General features: G+C 27.9%; 5 protein-coding genes across 5 annotated transcripts; 2 read left to right on the top strand and 3 right to left on the bottom strand.

The window, feature by feature from the left end:
- Positions 1-361: 361 nt before the first annotated feature.
- Positions 362-4885, top strand: OCT59_023711 (uncharacterized protein; the record flags this gene model as incomplete). The annotated part of the gene is made up of 9 exons (XM_066134901.1): positions 362-503; positions 579-857; positions 1050-2657; positions 2733-2852; positions 2920-3103; positions 3168-3798; positions 3876-4000; positions 4085-4318; positions 4398-4885. 9 exons carry the CDS (start codon positions 362-364, stop codon positions 4747-4749), a joined length of 3675 nt encoding a protein of 1224 aa, XP_065990981.1. The 3' UTR covers positions 4750-4885.
- Positions 4886-5749: 864 nt separating this feature from the next.
- Positions 5750-6928, bottom strand: OCT59_023710 (uncharacterized protein). The gene has a single exon (XM_025311427.2). The coding sequence runs from the start codon at positions 6823-6825 to the stop codon at positions 5848-5850; it is 978 nt and encodes a 325-aa protein (XP_025171636.2). The 5' UTR covers positions 6826-6928; the 3' UTR covers positions 5750-5847.
- A 4288-nt stretch (positions 6929-11216) lies between these two features.
- On the bottom strand, positions 11217-11687 carry OCT59_023709 (uncharacterized protein; the record flags this gene model as incomplete). The annotated part of the gene is made up of 2 exons (XM_066134900.1): positions 11217-11225; positions 11304-11687. The coding sequence occupies 2 exons, from the start codon at positions 11685-11687 to the stop codon at positions 11217-11219; spliced, it is 393 nt and encodes a 130-aa protein (XP_065990980.1).
- A 1011-nt stretch (positions 11688-12698) lies between these two features.
- Positions 12699-14004, bottom strand: OCT59_023708 (uncharacterized protein; the record flags this gene model as incomplete). Its single annotated transcript, XM_025327363.1, has 3 exons — positions 12699-13361; positions 13434-13570; positions 13659-14004. 3 exons carry the CDS (start codon positions 14002-14004, stop codon positions 12699-12701), a joined length of 1146 nt encoding a protein of 381 aa, XP_025171634.1.
- A 1039-nt stretch (positions 14005-15043) lies between these two features.
- OCT59_023707 (uncharacterized protein) lies at positions 15044-17553 on the top strand (the record flags this gene model as incomplete). Its single annotated transcript, XM_066134899.1, has 7 exons — positions 15044-15331; positions 15439-15515; positions 15583-15789; positions 15866-15918; positions 16106-16171; positions 16242-16444; positions 16547-17553. The coding sequence occupies 7 exons, from the start codon at positions 15044-15046 to the stop codon at positions 17534-17536; spliced, it is 1884 nt and encodes a 627-aa protein (XP_065990979.1). The 3' UTR covers positions 17537-17553.
- Between the last annotated feature and the right edge of the window lie 3579 nt (positions 17554-21132).

Genomic DNA, 21132 nt, shown 5'->3' with positions numbered 1-21132 from the left:
ATTCACCAGAAATTTTATATAATTTAAATAGAATGGAAGTTATGAAAAAATATCTATAAAAAAAAAAAAATGTTTTGATAATCGATTTAGAAGTCATTCATTTTTATGATAAATTTTTGGTGATAAGATTGAATCGTTATCCTATAATTGAATTCATTCAAAATTACTAAATTTAACAATGAGGCCACTTTACCGAAAAAAGCATAATTTTTTGATACCAATGGTTTACATAAGAAATTAAGAAAGGATCGACATATTTGCCGATTCTTAACCATTTAAATACTGTATGTCTGATACTTGTCTAATTTTTTTTGTTTCATAAGAAAATATATTTTTTTATATATATATATAAAAAGAAACCATGAATGAAACCGAACGCACGGATTATACGACGGAATCGGGAGATCTAGAACGTGGTACTTCTGGAGTTCAAACATTTGAAGAAAAAATTACTTATGTGGCCATTAGCCCAGACGGTTCGATAGTAGCAACATTTAATCCATGTAAGTTAGTCATCTAGTATTTTATTTTAAAAGGTAAAAGTAAAATGTTAACTTCCTCTAACGTATTTTTATCAGATGGCTTTTTTATAACGATTAAAAAAGTGGCTACAAACGACGAAACAAAAATACGGTTTGATAGGAAAAAGTTCTTTGATAAGAAACCACCTAACGATATTGTTCTTGGATGGTCTTTAGCAGTTTCGGATACCATTAATAATGATATTGGATTAGTTGCAATTTCTTGTATTACTGGAAAAGATATGAATCCGAATGGAATTTATGAAATTAATAAATATCAAATAGCATTAATTATCGTAAGACGATACATTGATCATATAAAAAATTTATTTGTTCGTATAATATATTTACTAAAAAAGAATACTAGAATTCTTTTCTTCTTTTTCCTTATTATTTCTCCTCTCTTTTTCTTTTTTTATTTGATTCTTTTTTTTATCAGTCGGATTATTCTCTTCACCTACCTAGATCTCTTTTTCAATTCTTATCCATTCATCTTTTATTTCTTTTCTCCTTCCTATATTGAAAAAGATTTTGATAGACAATTTCGACTATCCTTGGTTTCAAGTGAAGGAACGACAAAGCTTTTCAAATATTCATTTAAAAATCGTAACAATACTAACGACATTAATATAAATACGAACGATGATGATAATTCTATATATAAGTATCGTCTTGGTGGAGTTGTTGGTTTTTTAAAAAATTCCAAAAATTCTTCAAAGAATGTAACACTTGTATGCATGAATTGTATAAAAATGCAGAAGATGAGTATTGAATTAAATGAATTGAATGCAGATACAATTATACTTAAAGAAGATTGCTATATATTACCTGAAAATTTATTTAAAGAATTAGAAAGCGTCGAATGTGCAAAATTTAATTGGAAATATCTTTTGAAATCTAGATATCAGGAATTTTTAATGGTCGATACAAGTGATTATCAACAAATACAAAGTATTGAAATATATAATATTAACACTTCACAGTTAGTGAATGTTTTTTATAGATATTGTAAAGAAGAAGATTCTTTAATTTCAAGAAACCATGAACCCGGAATTTTTGCAGTATCAACTGATTCAAGATTATTTGCTTATTCTTATGGAGATAATATTATTACAATTTATCTAATGGAAAGTGGTCTTGAGGTTGTTTCGAAAAAATTTAATAATAATATTTATAAAATCAAATTTTTAGAATTTATTGAAGATAATGAAAAATTATTCATTATCGAAGAAGATAAAGAAAGTGACGTGAAATTTCATGTTTGGCTTATATCAGGATGTTTAAATGATTATTTTCCTATTTCTGAAAAAGATATTAAATTATCAGATGATGAAATTACTACTTTATTGAAATATGATGATAATTATCATAATTTAACAAAGGCAAATGGTAATATTGTTATTCTTTTCGATAATGATGAAAAGAGTTATGAAGGTCAATTTAGGGTTATATCAAAAATAAAAATAAATAAATCCACCTTTGGAGAAAATAATACTGAGAAGAGACATAAGTTTAGTACACATGAACTAGAACCATGGAATACTAATAATGGAAAGAAAATTCACGGTAGATTTCTTAATGATGGGCAATTTCTTCTTATAACTGGTCAAAAGAGTATTCAATTATGGAAATCTAAAAACCAAAATTATGAAAATTATGATGACTTTAACAATTTTGAAAATTCGAATCTTGTTTATATTTTAATAGATGACAATATTGAACATGAGAAAGCTTCTAAATTTCAAATTGAAGATAATATGATTACTATTATAATTCACGCGTGTAAATCACTTGCTTACTTATATAGACACACTGATAGTATTAATTCTAAAGAAAAAAATCAAAAGTTTGTTAGTGGAATTACAAATATCATTAAAGATTTTATTAACAAATATCCTGATTATTGGAAACTTATGGAGATTCAATATCCCTTAATGGCATATTTAATTTATTCGCGTTCATTTTCTTTAATTAAGTATGTTCTTTTTGAAAATGCTGAAAAGTTACACAGACCCCAACAAAAATACGGTTCTTACCCATGTTATGATAATTTGAAATTGAATGACGATTTAGGATTACAAGATAATGATTTAAGATCAGCTAATGATTTGGAACTAGCTTTGAAATTCTGTCAAGGTTAGCGTTTTCTTATTTTATTATCGTAATTTAATGTATTTTGAATTTTTGATCCTAAATATTTATAATCTATAGATCAAGATGCTGTTATGTTGGCATATCTATTAGAATATTATGCTGAACATTCCATGGGTCATATTGGTTGGATGATTAATGTTACAAAAATTCTTCCAGAATTATCTAAACACGATTATGGTATATACTTAGTGATTTTTGTTATTTTAATTTATTGCATTTTTTAAATATAATTATTATTTAATAGCTAATTACGTGGAATCATTATACTATAAACCGTGTTTTGGAAAAATGAAATATAATCTTCCAATTAAAACATTTGATACACTATCAGTTAGTCAAGATACATTAGAAGTATATATACCACTTACTCAGCTTATATCAACAGATTATTCGACTATTTTGAAATATATGAAATATAAAAAAATAAGGTAAATGTCATTTTAAACCAATTCATTACGTTAAACTTATTATTAATATTTTTTATATCTACAGAGATGATTTATTACCCGATATTTGTATGGTTCCACTTCCAAATTTTACAAATTACTATTCAAAAATAAAGGGGGAAATTGTTAAAGAAGAAATATTTAGAAAATTAATTAGAAAATTAACAACTTCTTTTTGGTGGATAAAAGTATTAATACCACCTAGTTATAAGGATCTGAATAATAAAGATTTTAGCCCGTTTCTTCAAATTAAGAAAAATAAGAGTGCATTTTTTAATATTCCGTCTATGGAATCAGTAATAATTTCAAGATGGAGACAAACGAAAAATTATTGTATGATACCTTTAATTTTTTACATTTTATTTTTAACTCTATTTTCTGTTCTTTCTTGGTTTTATTTAAATGATAATGATAAAAATAAGAACTATCGTTTAATTATGGTCGTAATATTTTATTATTCTGGAATATATTTGTTGACAGTTGAAATTAAGCAAATGTTGAAATATCGAAGCAAATATTTTACTCTATTTAACATATTTGACTCATGTAGTATCATTTTGGGTATGATTGTATTTTCTTTAATATTAGCGAACACATTTATTAAAATTAATGGGATCGATGATGAATCGATTATTTTCGCAACATCAGTAACTGCCTTAATACTTTGGATTGAAATGGTATGTTTATTGCATTTTTTTTTTATTTTTAAAAAATTTGATCCTCATATTAATTTATTTTTATTTAATTTCTAAAGTTATTATGTTTACGATTATTTTCTGGAATAGCAATAAATATATATATATTTGGAAGTATTTTAGAAAAAGTTTTGCCATTTTTCACATTTATGTTCGTTTTAATAGTTGGATTTGGACATTCAATGTAACTATTAATATTTTTCTATATATTACTTTATATTATCAAGTCTTTCGAATAATTTTAACGTCTTTTATGTGTTGTGAATAGGTTTATTCTTTTTGGATTTCCATCGATTGTTGATTTACATCCATCAGCGTCAAATTTAACGGGAGGAACTCCTGATAATCCCTTTGATACACCATTAGATGCTATACTTTCCACTTACAATTGGAGCACAATTAATTTGGGTGATTATAATTATTGGCCATTAAAATTATTTGCATTCATAGCAAGTATTATTTTAGTACTTATTTTATTAAATATGATCATTGCGTTGATGAAGTAAGTAATATATATATATTATAATCATTAAAAGCATATTTAATTTATGTTTAATCTAACCTTTAAAATTTTATTTTAGTGATACATTTAATAACGCTAAAGAAGATGGTAAATTTGGACTATTGGTATATAGATCAGAACTTATTGATGATTACGAAAGGCTTAATAATCCTTTCTTCAGCGAATCATTATATAATAATTCACCATATATTTGTTATTATCGAGATCCTGATTTAATGAAAAAATGGATAAAAAAATCTCAAGAACTTAAAGATACAAAATTATATTCATGGTTTAATGAGAGTGTAGATAAAGAAAATATAATTTATGATGATGAAGTTCAAATTAAAGCTTGGTATAAACTTATCTCGGATAATGAAAATCAAGATTCACCTAGTACACCCGATTATATAGATCTCGATTCTTACTAGTTCTTTTATTTTTATACTATTAATTATTTAATATATTAGATACATATTTATTTATTTATTTATTATTTTTATTCTTAATGTACTTTTTTATTTCGATATTATTTTATTATTTAATATTAAAAACTTTTATTAAATCTATTATATTAGGGATTGAAATTGGATTGTTTAATAATTGAATCTTTTGTAGCTTTAAAAAATATGTTTATTCTCAATTATAAAGTTTTTATTCTCAAGCGTGAGATGTTTTTCAACAAACTTTTAATGCGAAATTTGCCGAGATTTATCCGTGATTGAAGTCACGTGTTGTTTTTTAAGGTTTATTACTTGACCAATCGTCCAATCGTGACATAATATTACATTACTTATAATAAACACTATTATATTATTAATAATTACACTGCTACAGCAATTGGTATTCTTCGAAGTATGTACATGATGAAGAAAACATGCTTGTGTTACAGTTCAAACTTCAAACATATTTGAATTTGTTGGTATAATGGTTTCAAAAATTGTGTATACATTATTGGTATTTTTCTATGGGAGATTTCAATCTTTTATTGTAGGAGTATATAAAATTACTTTACTCATATTCCTATCCTGAAGATTACGAAAAAATTAAAATTCGGGATTATGACAATTCGGGATTTTGACAATTCTGGATTTAGACAAGTCGGGATTTTGACAATTCGGGATTTAGAGTGTCGGGATAACGTACCTTCGAAATTTCGAGTTTCGGGATTTTGGACGGATCCCAGTTAATAAACGTAATTAATACGGAAGGCTCACAATTAGATAATTACGTTCAATAATTAGATTAAATGGCAATATTGATTAATACCATTTGAAGCAAATTATTAATTTTCATTTAGTTACTAACTCTGTAAATTGATTACGAGTTGGTAAAACCATGTATCATGACAATTTAATTTGAAATAAATATACGATTTTACTTATCATTTATTCATAGAAAAAATAAATATTAATTACGATACATTTAATTTAAGGAATTATAATGTAAATTAATCATATCTCTAAAACTAATAATTCATAATTAATGACATACTAAACTTATAATATTTTTTTAGATTAAAATTTCATTTATTTTGCTTTAGGGGGAAATTTTGGTCCATCTTTAGGACCGGGACCTTTTGGACCATCGAAATCTTTACCCTTTGGGCCTTTTGGACCATCGAAATCTTTACCCTTTGGACCTTTTGGACCATCGAAATCTTTACCCTTGGGGCCTTTTGGACCATCGAAATCTTTATCCTTTGGGCCTTTTGGACCATCGAAATCTTTGTCCTTTGGACCTTTTGGACCATCGAAATCTTTACCCTTTGGACCTTTTGGACCATCGAAATCTTTACCCTTTGGACCTTTTGGACCATCGAAATCTTTACCCTTTGGACCTTTTGGACCATCGAAATCTTTACCCTTTGGACCTTTTGGACCATCGAAATCTTTACCCTTTGGACCTTTTGGACCATCGAAATCTTTACCCTTTGGACCTTTTGGACCATCGAAATCTTTACCCTTTGGACCTTTTGGACCATCGAAATCTTTACCCTTTGGACCTTTTGGACCATCAAAATCTTTACCCTTTGGACCTTTTGGACCATCGAAATCTTTACCCTTTGGACCTTTTGGACCATCGAAATCTTTACCCTTTGGACCTTTTGGACCATCGAAATCTTCACCTTTTGGGCCTAATAGACTATCGAAATCTTCACCTTTTGGACCTTTTGGACCATCGAAATCTTTACCCTTTGGACCCTTTGGACCATCGAAATCTTTACCCTTTGGACCTTTTGGACCTTTTGGACCATCGAAATCTTTACCTTTTGGACCTTTTGGACCATCAAAATCTTTACCCTTTGGACCTTTTGGACCATCAAAATCTCCACCTTTGGGGCCATCAGGAAATTTACCAGGAGGAGGTGGAGGAAATTTTGGTTCATCCTCATCGCCTCTTTTATTAATAACACCATTTCCTATGTTTCCAATTGGTGTGGCAACAGAACTAGCAGTGAAAAGGGCTAAATTTATAGCCAAAATTAGAGTGTAAGAGAGCTTCATTTTACGAGATTTTGAACGAAATATGTCTAAAGGGTATTGGGATAATATATCTCTATTTTTTTTTATAAGACAGCTATTTGTTTTTAAGATATTAAGCTGACTTGAAAAAAACTGAAAGAAAAGAAGCATCATATTTATATAAAAATTCATCAATATAATCTTTAATTTAAAAATAGATAAAATTTACCAAATAATTAAAACTCGTATGTTACCAAATCGGTAAAGTCATTTGCATAATTTGAAATTTTGAATATAAATATATAATTATTAGTGCATTCGAAATTAAGGTAAAAAACCTTTCAATGATAACCAATAAATTATCTGGACATCCTTGGCGTATGTAATGTTTTGAAGAATTTTAATTGCTTTCGAACGAATAAAAAAAAGAAAGAAAGATTTATTTATAATTACTACAATAATACCGCGTCTAGAATTGTTTTTGCGTACGATTCCCCCTTTTTCATTTCTTCATCTCCCAATCTTTTTACTTTTACGTTATTCTTTCTCTTGGCTCGTGTGTGTGAAAATTTGATATCAAATTTATCAAATCATATATATGATATGGTTACACGCACAAAAATCCAAAAGATCTAAAAATTTATTCCGAAACAAGTCGCACAATTATGTTTTGCAGATCACAAAATCTTGGCCGAATTTAACAAAGATCAGGTGATCATCGCAATTAGAGCCAAGAACGTCACCTTTAAAAAATTTTCAAAGTTTACGTTAGTATATTTAGCATTTAGCCCCAGCCAAGAGCCAAGAATTTAATAGAAGTTAGAAGTTCTAGTACCGTTCGAAAACATTCACATAGAATAAAATGATAATCGATTTAGCAACTTTTTGAAACTACTCTATTTTAATTATTAGTAATCTTATTTAAATTATAATTGTATAGTATGATAAATTTTCTAGATCTTGAAGAATTATTTTCATAATCCATAATTATTCTTTATTTTTTTTTAAAAAAAAAAATTATTTTTGTTAACGTATATTACATGTAAAGGAATCATATTTCGGTTTAATTTGAACCCGTGTTCCACGAGATTCATTGCCTTATAAGAAAAACAAAAAAAAAAATTCCATTCGGACTAGATCGATTACATAAATACAATCTTGGATACTTTTCAATATGTAAGGGGTTTACTTAAATTTGCTGATACATTCCTATTTTACGATAATTTTAATTATAAAAAAAGAATGGTGAGCTATGTAAAAATAAATGAAACGATCGACACTTGCTCCTGCAGATTAAATTCGATTTGTACAAACTTAAAAATTTTTAGCTTTTAGTCGATAATTAAAATTATTTAGCATTACGTGCATTAATCGGCTAGTTTACCGATAAGATTTTTAAAACATTCATCTAAATTTGGAAAATAATAATTACAAAATTAAAAAAAAAAAATTAAAATAGCATTATTTCATTTTTATTGTTACAGTATTGTTTATATTGTTACTTGGCTCTTGGCCACTCTAATCGAATAAAGTTACTAACCAAATAATCTTATGATTTTTTAACACAATGGCGTGATGGCGATGATTAATAAATGTTTTTTGTTTGAATCTAATAATATTATAAAAAACTTGTTTCAATCATATATTATTATGATTAATTAAATAGGATAATATATTGTAATTAACTGAATTTGTAATTACCGGAATTTGTATTTGTAATTAAAGGAAGTTAAAAAGACAGAGTAATAATAAGGGTATTAAAATAAATTTTAAGAAATAATTAATGTTTATTAATCGTATTTTATCAGGCATTTAGTACAACTTGTTTACTAAGTACAATAATTATTTGCTCGGCACTCGTAATTGTGGCACCCTTCATGTATTTACAATAATAAGAATATAATCATTGATACAATAATTATTTTTATGTCGAGTAGTAACTATTAATACTTTTTCATTATTATTAGTCCAAAATATAATATATTTTATCCACTGTGACCTGTCGAATTTTATTAGTTATTATTTTGTACAAATTTTTTTTTTTTAAGAAATAATAAAGCGAGGGAAGTTTATCTTAAAAATACTTGTAGTTCAAAGAAACGTTTATTTAAAATATTCCTTATGATCCTAAAATTTATTTATTTGTCATTTTAAAAATTTAACAAATAAATCTTTATATTATTTATATAATTTAATAATTGTAATAAAAAGATAATTTTTATAGTGTATTAAACAGAAAAGTCTTCTTTAAAACTTGACAGTTCAACCACTTGGTATCCGATCAAAATCTCGACAATCACTTGCACGACTAACACAAGATCGACACCAAAATCCCGACAAGTCATTAACTCATTATATCGGCAATTTTGTAAATCTAATCTAACAAAATTGCTATATGTAATATTTAGTTTAAATGTGGTAAATTTTATAATTTTGTTCTAAAATTGTCGGGATAATCAACTTGTCGGTATAATGATTTAATGATTTGTCAGTTGTCAAGGATTTTGATTTGTCAAGATTTTGGATTGTCGAGATTTTGTTGTCGGTCGTTCAAATGATTTTAAAGATTTCGTACCAAAACTCACTTTTATACTCCCAAGGTTACAAAAAAAAAAATTTTTGCAAGAAATTTTATATATTTAATAATTAAAAAAACGCGTTATTATTTCACAACAAAATAAGATACAATAAAAAAAATAAGAAATAGGATAGAATAAAAAATAATTATATACTTTTCAAAGCGAAATTACATACATGGAAAAAACAGGTGAAAAATATTCTTCTATTTTATTCGATATTTCTACTAATTTTAGATTAGTAGTACAAAGTCACGTTTGCCAAAATTTTTTGGTGGTGTTCTTAGAAAAAAAATCGATATACAGTATTTTGTCAATCGGTTTTTTTTTTTCTCGAAAAAAATTTTAAGATGTAAATTAATTTGAAAATGATTTTTTACGATAATACAACGATAATCAGATAATTTTTTTTTTTTACGATTTATTCAAAATTTACGAAAATACAAAATTTTTAAAAATGACTACTATAAATGCCAATGTAGTTAATCTGAATAAATAATGGTAGAAATAATGGTGTATTAACAAAAATCATTGGTGTGTAATTCGGGACAGCTTCTTCGAAACTTTAATAAATAAAATTATGCTAAAATTAAATTTTTCCGATAAATTTTTTAAAAAAACCGATAAATTGAAACCGCGTCGGAAAATTCTCTGGTAAAATCAAAAATTTTAGACCCCTGTCTGGCCACGTGATGATGTATTACAATAAAATTTTTGCACAGTATTTCGTCACCAACATCTTGGGCGCTGACGCTATTGCTTGATTAAAAAGGTAAATTTTATTATACAGTATATATAAATATTGAGGGGAGAGGGCATTTCAAAATATTTTGTTAACTATGTCCGAATTTTCCAAAATTTGAAATCATACAAGTTGAATTATTAGGTATCCCAACTTAGTTACCGGCTTACCGCCGTTGTTATTGGCGTTGGTGGAGTAGCTGGTTATCTAACTGTCTCTTAGGTTAAATAAGAAGAAAAAAAAGACGAACACTGAGAAAGAATTAGTTTACGTGACATTTTAAATACTAAGAATTATCATTAAAAATTTTTCTAAATAACTCTGTAAATTATTCATTCTTTTGTTGTAAATGATGAAGGTCGTTCAATCGTTTTGGAATTAATATTTTTTTCTTAGATATCCGCAAAATTTGTTGCAAAATTTCAATTACATTATTAAGGTAGTAATAAGGAAGAAAAAGTCTATTGATAAATACAATGACTCTATGTCGCACGATAATACGAATATTGTTGTTATTGTACGGTGCTATATTTACATATATTGGTTAACGTCACGTCGTCACGTTAACGTTAACCAATGTAAATACCACCGTACAATATCTATAATATATTAATTATAGTACTCATTTAGTACTCATTAGATTATACTAATATGTAAAAATTAAAATTCGTCGGTATCACTCTTTATCCTTGGTTTCTGTTTCTAGGAATGATTTTTGGGATACAAAAATACTTAAAATAGGATTCAATATACATATAAAGGTATAAAATCGTACAAAAAAAACCCCCACATGATTACTGGGGACCAAATTTTCTAAAATTGTCAGTAAATGAAGACAATCACTCATTGAATCTCGGCTGTTCGGCTGAGCTGCAGATTTGTTTCAAAGGACAAAAAATTAACGAACAAAGAATATTCACAGTGTAAAAAAGAATTTTTTTTTAAAAAAAATTCAATTTTAATATAATATAATAATAATAAATTTCTCAAAAAATTTAAGAATGTAGTTGTATTTTAACGAAAATAATAGTACTAATCACAGCAAATGAATAAAAATATCATAACGATAGGAATATTAGGAAACGAAACACGGACGGATTTTGGAACGTTTGTCTTTATCTTTTCTATAGTGTAGAACATAAACATATATAATTAGTTTTATTGTTTATGATTTAATAATAATTTTAAACTTTTAAACCAACCTTAGCCCTATCACATATTGCTCCTTTATTACATTTTCCACATAGATTTCTTATATGTCCAGGACCTTTTACTAACTTAACATTGTTTTCTAGCAGTTTAAAAGATACAAGTTTTGCCTCGTGCTTATTTGGATTTTTTTTATTGCAAGGTGAGCATCTTTGATACATTCGATCCTTTTTATTCTTGAAGTGGCTAACATCGAGATTTTGTTCGTACTTTTTAATAGCCACCCAGGTATACCCACTATCCCATTTTTTTCCACACATTTCACATTCCCATTGTCCAAAAACTCTACAATATGTTACTCCCCTATGCCTCCATTTATCTGTTGGTCTTTTAGCAACATAAGGGTTTGGAGGAGGTGGTGGAGGATTATCTGCCATTTTCTTTGGTTTTAACTTTTGTTAATAATGACAGTATGAGAGAAAGAAGTTAAGCTTTTAACGTACAAATAATAAGTTATAAATATTTTATCTTAAAGTTTATTTTAAGATATGTTTTTAAACCTTGTGTATCCACATTACGACATTACGTACCGCTTATCTTATTTAATTTCTATTTATTGTAACCAAATATAGGTTCATTGATAACAAACAAACTAAATAAAGTTATCATTTTTGTTTTAACAATTATAAGATTCTAAGAGACTGTACTAGGGATTGGAATAATCGAATCAAAATCGAATCTTATTTGTTGAAGAGAAAATTAAAATTAAACAAAAAAAATTAATTCAACATTACATCCAAAAAATAAATGCATTATTTAAAATATTTTCAAAAAGAAAAAATTGATCGATAATGGCCTTCAAAAACCTAAAAATGACGAAATGATCGGCAAATGATCGGCAACGATCGCAACGATGTTATAGTATGGGTATTAGTAACGATATATAATTTCTTAATAGATTTTACGATTTCAATTCAGAATTTATATATTTACTGATCATAGAATTAATTATTAAAGCTTAAAATTGATTATCTTTTAAGGAAAATCGAATCTACAAAGATTCGATAATCGATTCTAATCCCTAGACTGTACGTTAATCAGCACCAAGCAAACAAACAAGCATGCAAATTTTTGGAAGATTCGAGAACGTTCGTTGATGCAAAAAGATTTTATAACATTAATTATCAATTAAGAGTTCATTAAAATCATTACTACATTTGGGTTAGCAAAACAGCAATAAAATGTGTAATTTTAGTTTTTTTTATCTATTTTTGTTTATTAGGTTATTAAATTTTAACAAAAAAGAGCAACATTTATCAATTGCTACGAATACAAATTCGTGCATTGTAGATTCTATAAATAAACTATTTGTCTTTTCTAATATAAATTATGTATAAAAAAATTGTAAAATAAACTAAGCTAAATTCAATATTAATATTTATTAGCTACTACAATGTGCCATCTGGAGCAGCTCCAAATCCATGCATATCTTCAATAGTACATTTCCAAGTATCATCTCTTTTTTCAGGTTTACCGATATCTCTATACCAATCTTCTTTATCTGGTTTTCCTATACAATCACCAACGGTAGTAACTTTATAACCTCTTTTTAGAGCATCATCAACTTCAAAAGGACCAAGAGTAGTGGAAGTGATCACAACTCTATCATGATTTAATATGATATGAGGATTAGGTTCAGGGGATTTAGATATTTGAGTATTATAAAGGTCCGTAGCAAGTTGTAAATCTCCTTTAAAATCGTTAGTATCAATATCCCATATAACCATTTTATATCCTTTTTCTCTTAAAATATTTTGTACTGATCCAGCACGTTCGCCAAATGGTGGTCGAAAATAAGTTGGAATTGCCCCAATCATTTTCTTGAATGCTACTTCAAGAAATTCTAATTGATAACGGATTTCCTCATCTGATACTAGTGGCAAATGAGGATGTGACCAAGTATGTGAAGCTATTTGATGTCCTTCTTTAAATGCTCGTTGTACAATGGGAGCGTAATCATAAATACAATGATTTTGAAATGCATGTCCGTTCATGAAAAATGTGGCTTTCACATTTCTTTCTTTAAGATTATCAAGCAATGTTTCCGTAATCTATATTATAAAAAGTGATAATAAATATTATGGTTCATTAAAAGTTGTAGGTGAATTATAAAATTTACTTACTTCCTGTGGTCCATCATCAAATGTAATCGCGAGGGTGTTATTTTCAGTACATGTATTAAATTGGAAGCCTACATTTCTAACACTATCTGGAACCCCACAAACTCCATACTCTTCTTGGCAACCAGCCTGACAATGTTCTATAAAATATATAATTTTAATAGAAAAAAATTAAATCAAAAAATCTATTCTGAAATTCGGTTTACTCTAAGAATTTAAGATATTTACCGGGAGCTTCACCACAAGAACCACCAGCAGAACAGCAAAAACCATCAGGGCAACGAGAACCAACTGCCACACCACAAGTTCCATTACCTGATATAGGGAAGTTGAGGTTTGCATTTTGCGTTTGCGGAGGTAATTGCGAAGGTGTTGATGTTTCCGGAGATGTTTCCGTAGGTGTTTCCGGAAGTGTTTGCGGTGTTTCTGGAGGTGTTTCTGGAGGTGTTTCTGGAGGTGTTTCTGAAGGTGTTTCTGGAGGTGTTGTGTATGGTGTAACTGCTTGTGCGGCAGGTGCGGCATCAATAACTTTGAAAATGCACAAGGCAATTATTAGAAGTTTAATACCCCTCATTTTATTAAAACAAATTTAACGATGAAAAAAAAAGATAAATAAGGTAAGGGATGATATGTTAATGAAATTAAAGAGAATGTGTTTTTTTTTCTTTTAAGAAATGTGATGACTGAGAAGGGAGGGAAGAGGTACGGTATTTATATAAAATTTGCATAATTATCTTTTTATATCTTAATAATATCAAAAAAAATATTGAAACTGAAATGTGTTGTACACGCGTGAGATTATCTTCGGCAACGTCACAGCGAAATTTAATTATGAAAATCTTTTTTAATCAGTTAAAATTAATGAAAATCATTTTTACCTTTTTGGGCGATAATTCTTTTAATCAGAGCAAATAGAAAACGATTATAAAATATAGAGAATAAGCAATCTACAGCTGCACCTTCTTAATATAGCTGTTTCGGAAAATAGGGATAGAACAATAAATTTATACGGTTTTATAATATTCCATAATTTCTTAAAATATTAAATTCATTCGTTCTCACGACTGCACCTTCAATTGGAAATTGAAAATGCAATAAAAATAAAGGGTTCGCTTTGATTGTATTGGTAAAATTTGGGTGTAATTTAAAAACTTTGACCTATAATAAAGATACAGTAATAAAAAATTGTACACAAATGTTCTGTCGATAAACTTTATTTTAAGATAATATATAGCAATAATATCGATCTTTGATAGAGTTGCGATATGCTTCTTGATAAAAATTTATTCTATTTTTTTTTTTATGTATCAAAAATAATCCCCTGACCTATCAAAGTCGATACTTTTGTAATTATACGGGTTGGCTGTGTTTACTATATAAAGTAATTTCGACTCAGTGGCTCAATTCTTGAAATTTACAATATCGGCCCGAATTAGTCTCCTGTCATACAGTTTTACGGTTGTACAAATCTACTGATTAGTAATAAAATAAGTTTTAGCGATTCTATAATTAGCTAAAACTTTTTTTTTTTTCATTTAGTTGCGGCTACACTTCTACCAACGTGTTCCGGAATCTCGATTTCTCAGTTCTTTTTAGACAACTAGTCACCAGTCATGGAGAAACCACCAGTTGAAGAAGAAGAGCTTTATTCGAGCTGGGCATTACTTATTCTAACCTCTCTTATAATACTATCATTGTTTTCTTCCTATTATTTACAACGCAAACAAATACGAGCATTACACGAAACTGTAATTTCGATTTTTGCGGGAATGTTAGTGGGATTGATTATTCGTATGTCTCCAGGATCAATGATTCAGGATATGGTTACGTTTAATTATACGTATTTTTTTAACTTATTACTTCCTCCTATTATTTTAAATACTGGATATGAAATGAAGAAGGTACGATATATATATATATATTTAACAATAAGTTTAGTGGCGGTGAACATTTTGAATAATTTTATTGATTTTTTTTTTGTATTGCTTACGAATCATTTCATGTTTAGGGAAATTTCTTCAAAAATCTTGGGACAATTCTTACGTTTGCGTTTTTAGGGACTTTTATATCAGCTTTAGTCATAGGGTAAATATTAAACCGCTTTATTGAAAATTTTTAATTATAATTTTTATTAATATTCTTCCTTATAAAGAATTTTAGTTGGAATAATATCAGCTATGGGAATAGGCTCAATGTCCCTTTCATTTTTAGATTCAATGATTTTTGGATCTGTTTTATCAGCAACCGATCCGGTAACCGTACTTACCATATTCCAATCGCTCAAAGTTGATCCTAAACTTTACTCTATAGTTTTTGGAGAAAGTATTTTGAATGATGTTGTTTCCATTGTACTTTATGAGTTCGTATTAATTTCATTTGTGAAATTCTTTTTATTAATAGTTTTATATATATATTAACCTTATTTCTCTCGTTAGAACATTAAAAAAATATCGAGGTCAAGATTTTCATTTCTCAAATATAACTCATGGTATTTTTATATTCTTCCTTAACTTTGGAACCTCTTTAATAATTGGAGTTATTATTGGAGTGTCGTGTGCATTGATATCCTTTAACTATTATAATATATTTGATTTTATTTCTTTTGCTAATATTAAGCCTTAATTAATTTAATTACATGCTAAAGCATTCTCGTTTATATAAGTATCCTTCCATAGAATCATGTCTTATGGCATTGATGGCATATTCTTCATACTTGTTCGCAAACGGATTACATTTATCAGGTTTGTACATCAAAAAAAACTTTTTTTTTGAATTTTATTTAGTATTAATTAATCTCTTTCTAAAAAATAGGAATTGTTTCCTTGTTGTTTTGTGGTATAACATTGAAACACTACACGTATGATAATATGTCACTACGCACAAAACGTACTACAAAATATATGTTTCATATTCTTGCCAAATTATCAGAGAATTTTATTTTCATCTATTTAGGCTTGACGTTATTCACACAATTGGATTTGGAGTATAAACCCTTCTTTATTTTCTTTACATCAGTATGTATCTGTTATGTGTTGTGGACTTGTGGTTAAAACTTATTACACTTTTCATTTATTATTATTATTTTTTTTTTTTGTTTCTTTAAAAAATCCTTATAGATTATTATCTGTATATCAAGATATAGCGCAGTATTTCCACTTTCAAAGTTAATCAATACTGTATCACGATATAGAAACAAAGCAAATAGAGGTGAACCTATTCCATTCAAGTATTCAGTAATGTTATTCTGGGCAGGCTTGAGAGGAGCAGTAGCATTTGCATTAGCAGCTGGATTAGAAGGTGAAAATGCAGACGCGATGAGAACAACAGTTCTTGTAGTTGTCGTATTAAGTGTTGTTGTATTTGGAGGATCAACTAGTCGAGTATTAGAAATAATGAAGGTACAAACCGGAGTTGAAGAAGAAGGTAGTGATAGTGATGAAGAAGAAGACAACTACGATAAATATTATACTGATGGATATGATAACGAAGTTCATTACGGAGAAAGATATCGCGATATTGTAAGAGAGAGTGATAACGGACATAATCGAACAGACTCTCAAGGATCATTCGTATCTGATTCGGGAAGTATTAATAGAAATCCTGAAGTGAGGGTTCAATTGCAACAAACAACAACAAATAATAAAATTTTAAAGAAGCATTGGTTTACATCATTTGATGATAAATATTTAAGACCATTATTTATACGAAACGATAGAGATTTTAGGCAATTAAATCACAGATCATCCCGTAATAGATGGGATCATGAAAGAAGACATGAAGAAAATGATGATGATTTCGTGGGGTTAATAAGAGAATCTCCTTCTTTGAGAAATTCTATAAGAAATAATGATTCAACATCATATGGAGACGTGGATAATAGAACTGAACCTACTGATAACAAGAATAAAAAAATCAATACAAAAGATTTCTTAGATAATTCATCATCATCTACTCAGCAGCAAAACCTTGGCGACAACCCTGGTGACAATCTTATTGGTGACACGTCAAATTCAAGATTTCAAAGTTTGAACAATTTATTGATTGATGACAGCCAAAATAATGATGAAAATTTATTAGATCTTAAAGAGTTACAAAATAATAAATAAGTCAGTACAAATATATAGAGAATAAAACATTAAGAATATTGGAGCGTTGGAAAGAATAAAATAAATATTTTAATTAATTAAAATTAATGGGTGGGTTTTTAGATATTCTTATTTTGGTTGGATATTAAAGCATTTATATTTAAGATTTATATAAAAACGATTTTGATCAAATTAAATTATTATTTTATTGGAAATAAAAATTTATTTACTGAATAGATGAATGAATGATATTTAAAGTATTGAGCTGGCAAAAGTGAAAATAATTACTTACTAGTTTAGTGTAGGCCTTAATTATAGAATCAATAAAAGATATTATTTTCGTTGATCGTTGGTATTTATTAAATGCGTACATTTGACATGTTACAACATTTTCGCGATATGTGGTTAGTTGCTTTTGAATTATTGATTCCGCAATTGGTAGTTTGCTTATTTGCCGAAGATATAACTTTTGTATTATACAGTAACAATAAAAACATTATCGAACGCCTTGACTTTGAAATTAACTCCTGATTACTTACCTCTATTATATTTATTTTGTTGATTTTAAATTTTGTTTATGACTATAAAAACTTGTACGGCCCGCGCCCGGTAAACATGGGGCACGAAACCGAAACCTCCCGAAACAGAAGCTTAGTTTCGGAACATGCATTTACCGAATCTAACCCAAAATCCAGAAACTTTTATATCGAAATACAACAGAAACCTATTAGTTCACTATGTTTATTATATAAAATTATATTAATAAAATTATATCATTATGAATTAAAGTTACTTGTAACACAGTGCCCTTTGACTAATTCGTCTCCTTGCTCAAAAAATCTACTACTTGCAGACTTTGTTTGTTTTGAATTTTATGGTAAATTTATTATTTAAAAAAGAGCAAAAGACTTCTAAATTAAGACTTAAAAAATAAGATGATTATCAAACATTGGGATTGGGATAACCGAAATTAGTTTCTGGTTTTGGAAATTTGTTCAGGGTCTCGTCCCCATGTTTATATTGTACGCTCTCACTAAATTCGGTATTAATAACTATCATAATAATTATTTTTAACATAATGAAAACGAACATCAGCCGATCAGTGGACTTGCCAACTTTCATTGGTTGATCGATCTGCAATTTCTAAATATTTCAAAATTTTACACCACTTCCGAAATATTACGCTAATCTATAAAAAATTTTTCCTGATATTACAGTGTGCACTATGCATACATGAATATAAAATAATAAATTATTATAATAAATTATAGTTTGAAATTTATTCTACCATAATATTGATATTAATTCATGATAAAATAATTTTTTTTTTTTATAGAAGCAGTCTTCTAACAGACTTATACAATTTTAGGAAAGGTTTAAAAGGTCACTAAAATAACCGCCCCGTTCAATAACCCAAATCATTCAGCAATTTTATTAACGAATATCCTTGCATAAACGAATAATGTGGGAATCTAAATAATTATCAAAATATGTGATCATATTACAGTATATAACTTTATATATATATATATATACGTATTTTTTTTAAAAAAAAACTTTATTAGCTATAAATGCATTGATTAAAGATACGTTATAAAAAAATTAATGAGCAACTAAATATTAACGTAGAAATTTTAGTCATATATATTTCATATATATTTTTGAATAAAAAAATTTTTTTAAAATGTAAATCACAAAAAAAAAAAATTAAATTGATTTATTTATTGCAGAAAATCTTACTGCTTATCATTAACATATTAACGATAAAGTACTACGGCCCTACCAAAAAGGGTCTTCCTAAAAAGTGCACTATACTCTACCCCGTAAAAATATTACGCATAGCACCATACCGTTCCACAACCAATCGGTCCTATCGCGGGACTGCAGTAATAACTGGTACCCACGCTCCAGCCCGCGCCCCGAATAATTCCCAACCAGCCCTACTGTGAGACTGCAGCAAAGTTGGTACTCACAGCTTACAAGGTAAGCACGCTATGCTCCCGCCCATGCATAGCATCATGCTGCTTCAACCAAAGTACCCAAAAAAAGGAAAGAAATGGACGAATGAGATGAAGGAAAGAATTTGGAAAAAGGAAAAGGAGAAGAAAATGATGAGGAAAGAAAGGAAAGGAAGATAGTGCGTGTAAAAGAGAAACGGAATAATATATTAACCAGCGAAAAAAAAGAACTTTTTTTTAAGAAAAGGAAGGTGAAAACTGCGAAGCGGGAATAAAAAAAAAGAGAAAGATAAGTTTATTTGGTTACTTTGTTGGGAATGATGGGTGAGAGGAAAAGAAGGAAGAAGAGTAAGCGGAAGAGAATAAAGAATGAAATGATTTAACCTTTTTTTATATAAATTGTTTTAGTCAGGGTATATCATAATTAAACAAATTTTATGCATGATATTACTCAAATTTTTTCCTATAGATCAAGAGATCAATATCAATATTTAGATAATTACTCTGTTTATTGATCTTATGATCGATCGTGCATAAAATTTTTGCTACGTGTACAAAACTGATCAAGATTTTTAGTCATCGTAAAAAAATATCTAATTTATTATTAAGATTATAGTACCATACTGTAAACATCCCTTTTTAGGAGTATCGGAGTATCACCTAAATAACCAATACCTCTTTAAATTCGTAATGTGTAGACTTTAATCGAACCAATTAACATCGATCATTTGATATGATTCAATGATCAGCTTGATCATGGAAATTTAGCACTTTGAAGTAGTCCCAATCTGCGGATTGACAGATAGTCAATTTATACATGGATTTAATCAATAAAGAAAAGGAGTTTTTTTTGAGATACATAATATACATAATATAATAAATTTAAGAATTGAGTTTGGTTCGGAATAAATTTTTCATCCGTCGGATGGATTTTCAATCCGAATCGAATTTTTTTCTGTTCTTTTTTGAACTTTTTATCTGTAAAATGCTGAGAATATGATAGGTGCATAAGCACAACTTCATAGCATGTAAAAACCAACAACAAAGACTTACTATAATTTAAAACGATTGCCTACTCAAATAGTTTTATTTTTTTTTTTTTACTTAAATTAAATATTTTCTTTTTCAATCATAATGATACTATATTCTGACAAAATAGAATATTATTCTGATACATATTAATTTTAAAACTCGAAAAACAATTTTAATAGTTTTAGTTTCCCTATAAAAATCTTTGAAAATTGATTACATATCTGAATTTTTTTGGGAAATTGACATTTATCGGAGTTTTTTCCAGAAATTTTTATAGGGTCGATAGCCATACTCTAAATATTTTTAATTTTTTCGGCAGTGACGGGTAGTAACGGGGCAGTGCCTAATTTTTTTTGCAGTGGCAGGCAGTAACGGGTAGCGGTGGGCAATGATAGGTCTAGAAAGATTCATGATTTTTATTTATTTGGGATGTTTAGTGGAAATATAATAAATTTTATGGAAAAACCATTATAATTTGTAAGTCTTTTATTACCGTATTGCTGATCTTCACTTCATACTGTATAAGACAATGTAATTGTTGTAAGAGTATGTATACTGCTATGTATTTCTACTATCTTATTATTGTTTCTTTTGTGTAACAATTTATATAAAGAAATGCGTTACTAA

This window comes from Rhizophagus irregularis, chromosome 4 (genome assembly GCF_026210795.1).
Source record: "Rhizophagus irregularis chromosome 4, complete sequence".
NCBI lineage: Eukaryota > Fungi > Glomeromycota > Glomeromycetes > Glomerales > Glomeraceae > Rhizophagus > Rhizophagus irregularis.
The sequence above is the reverse complement of the archived record's forward strand: the minus strand, read 5'-3'. Positions and strand labels throughout refer to the sequence as shown.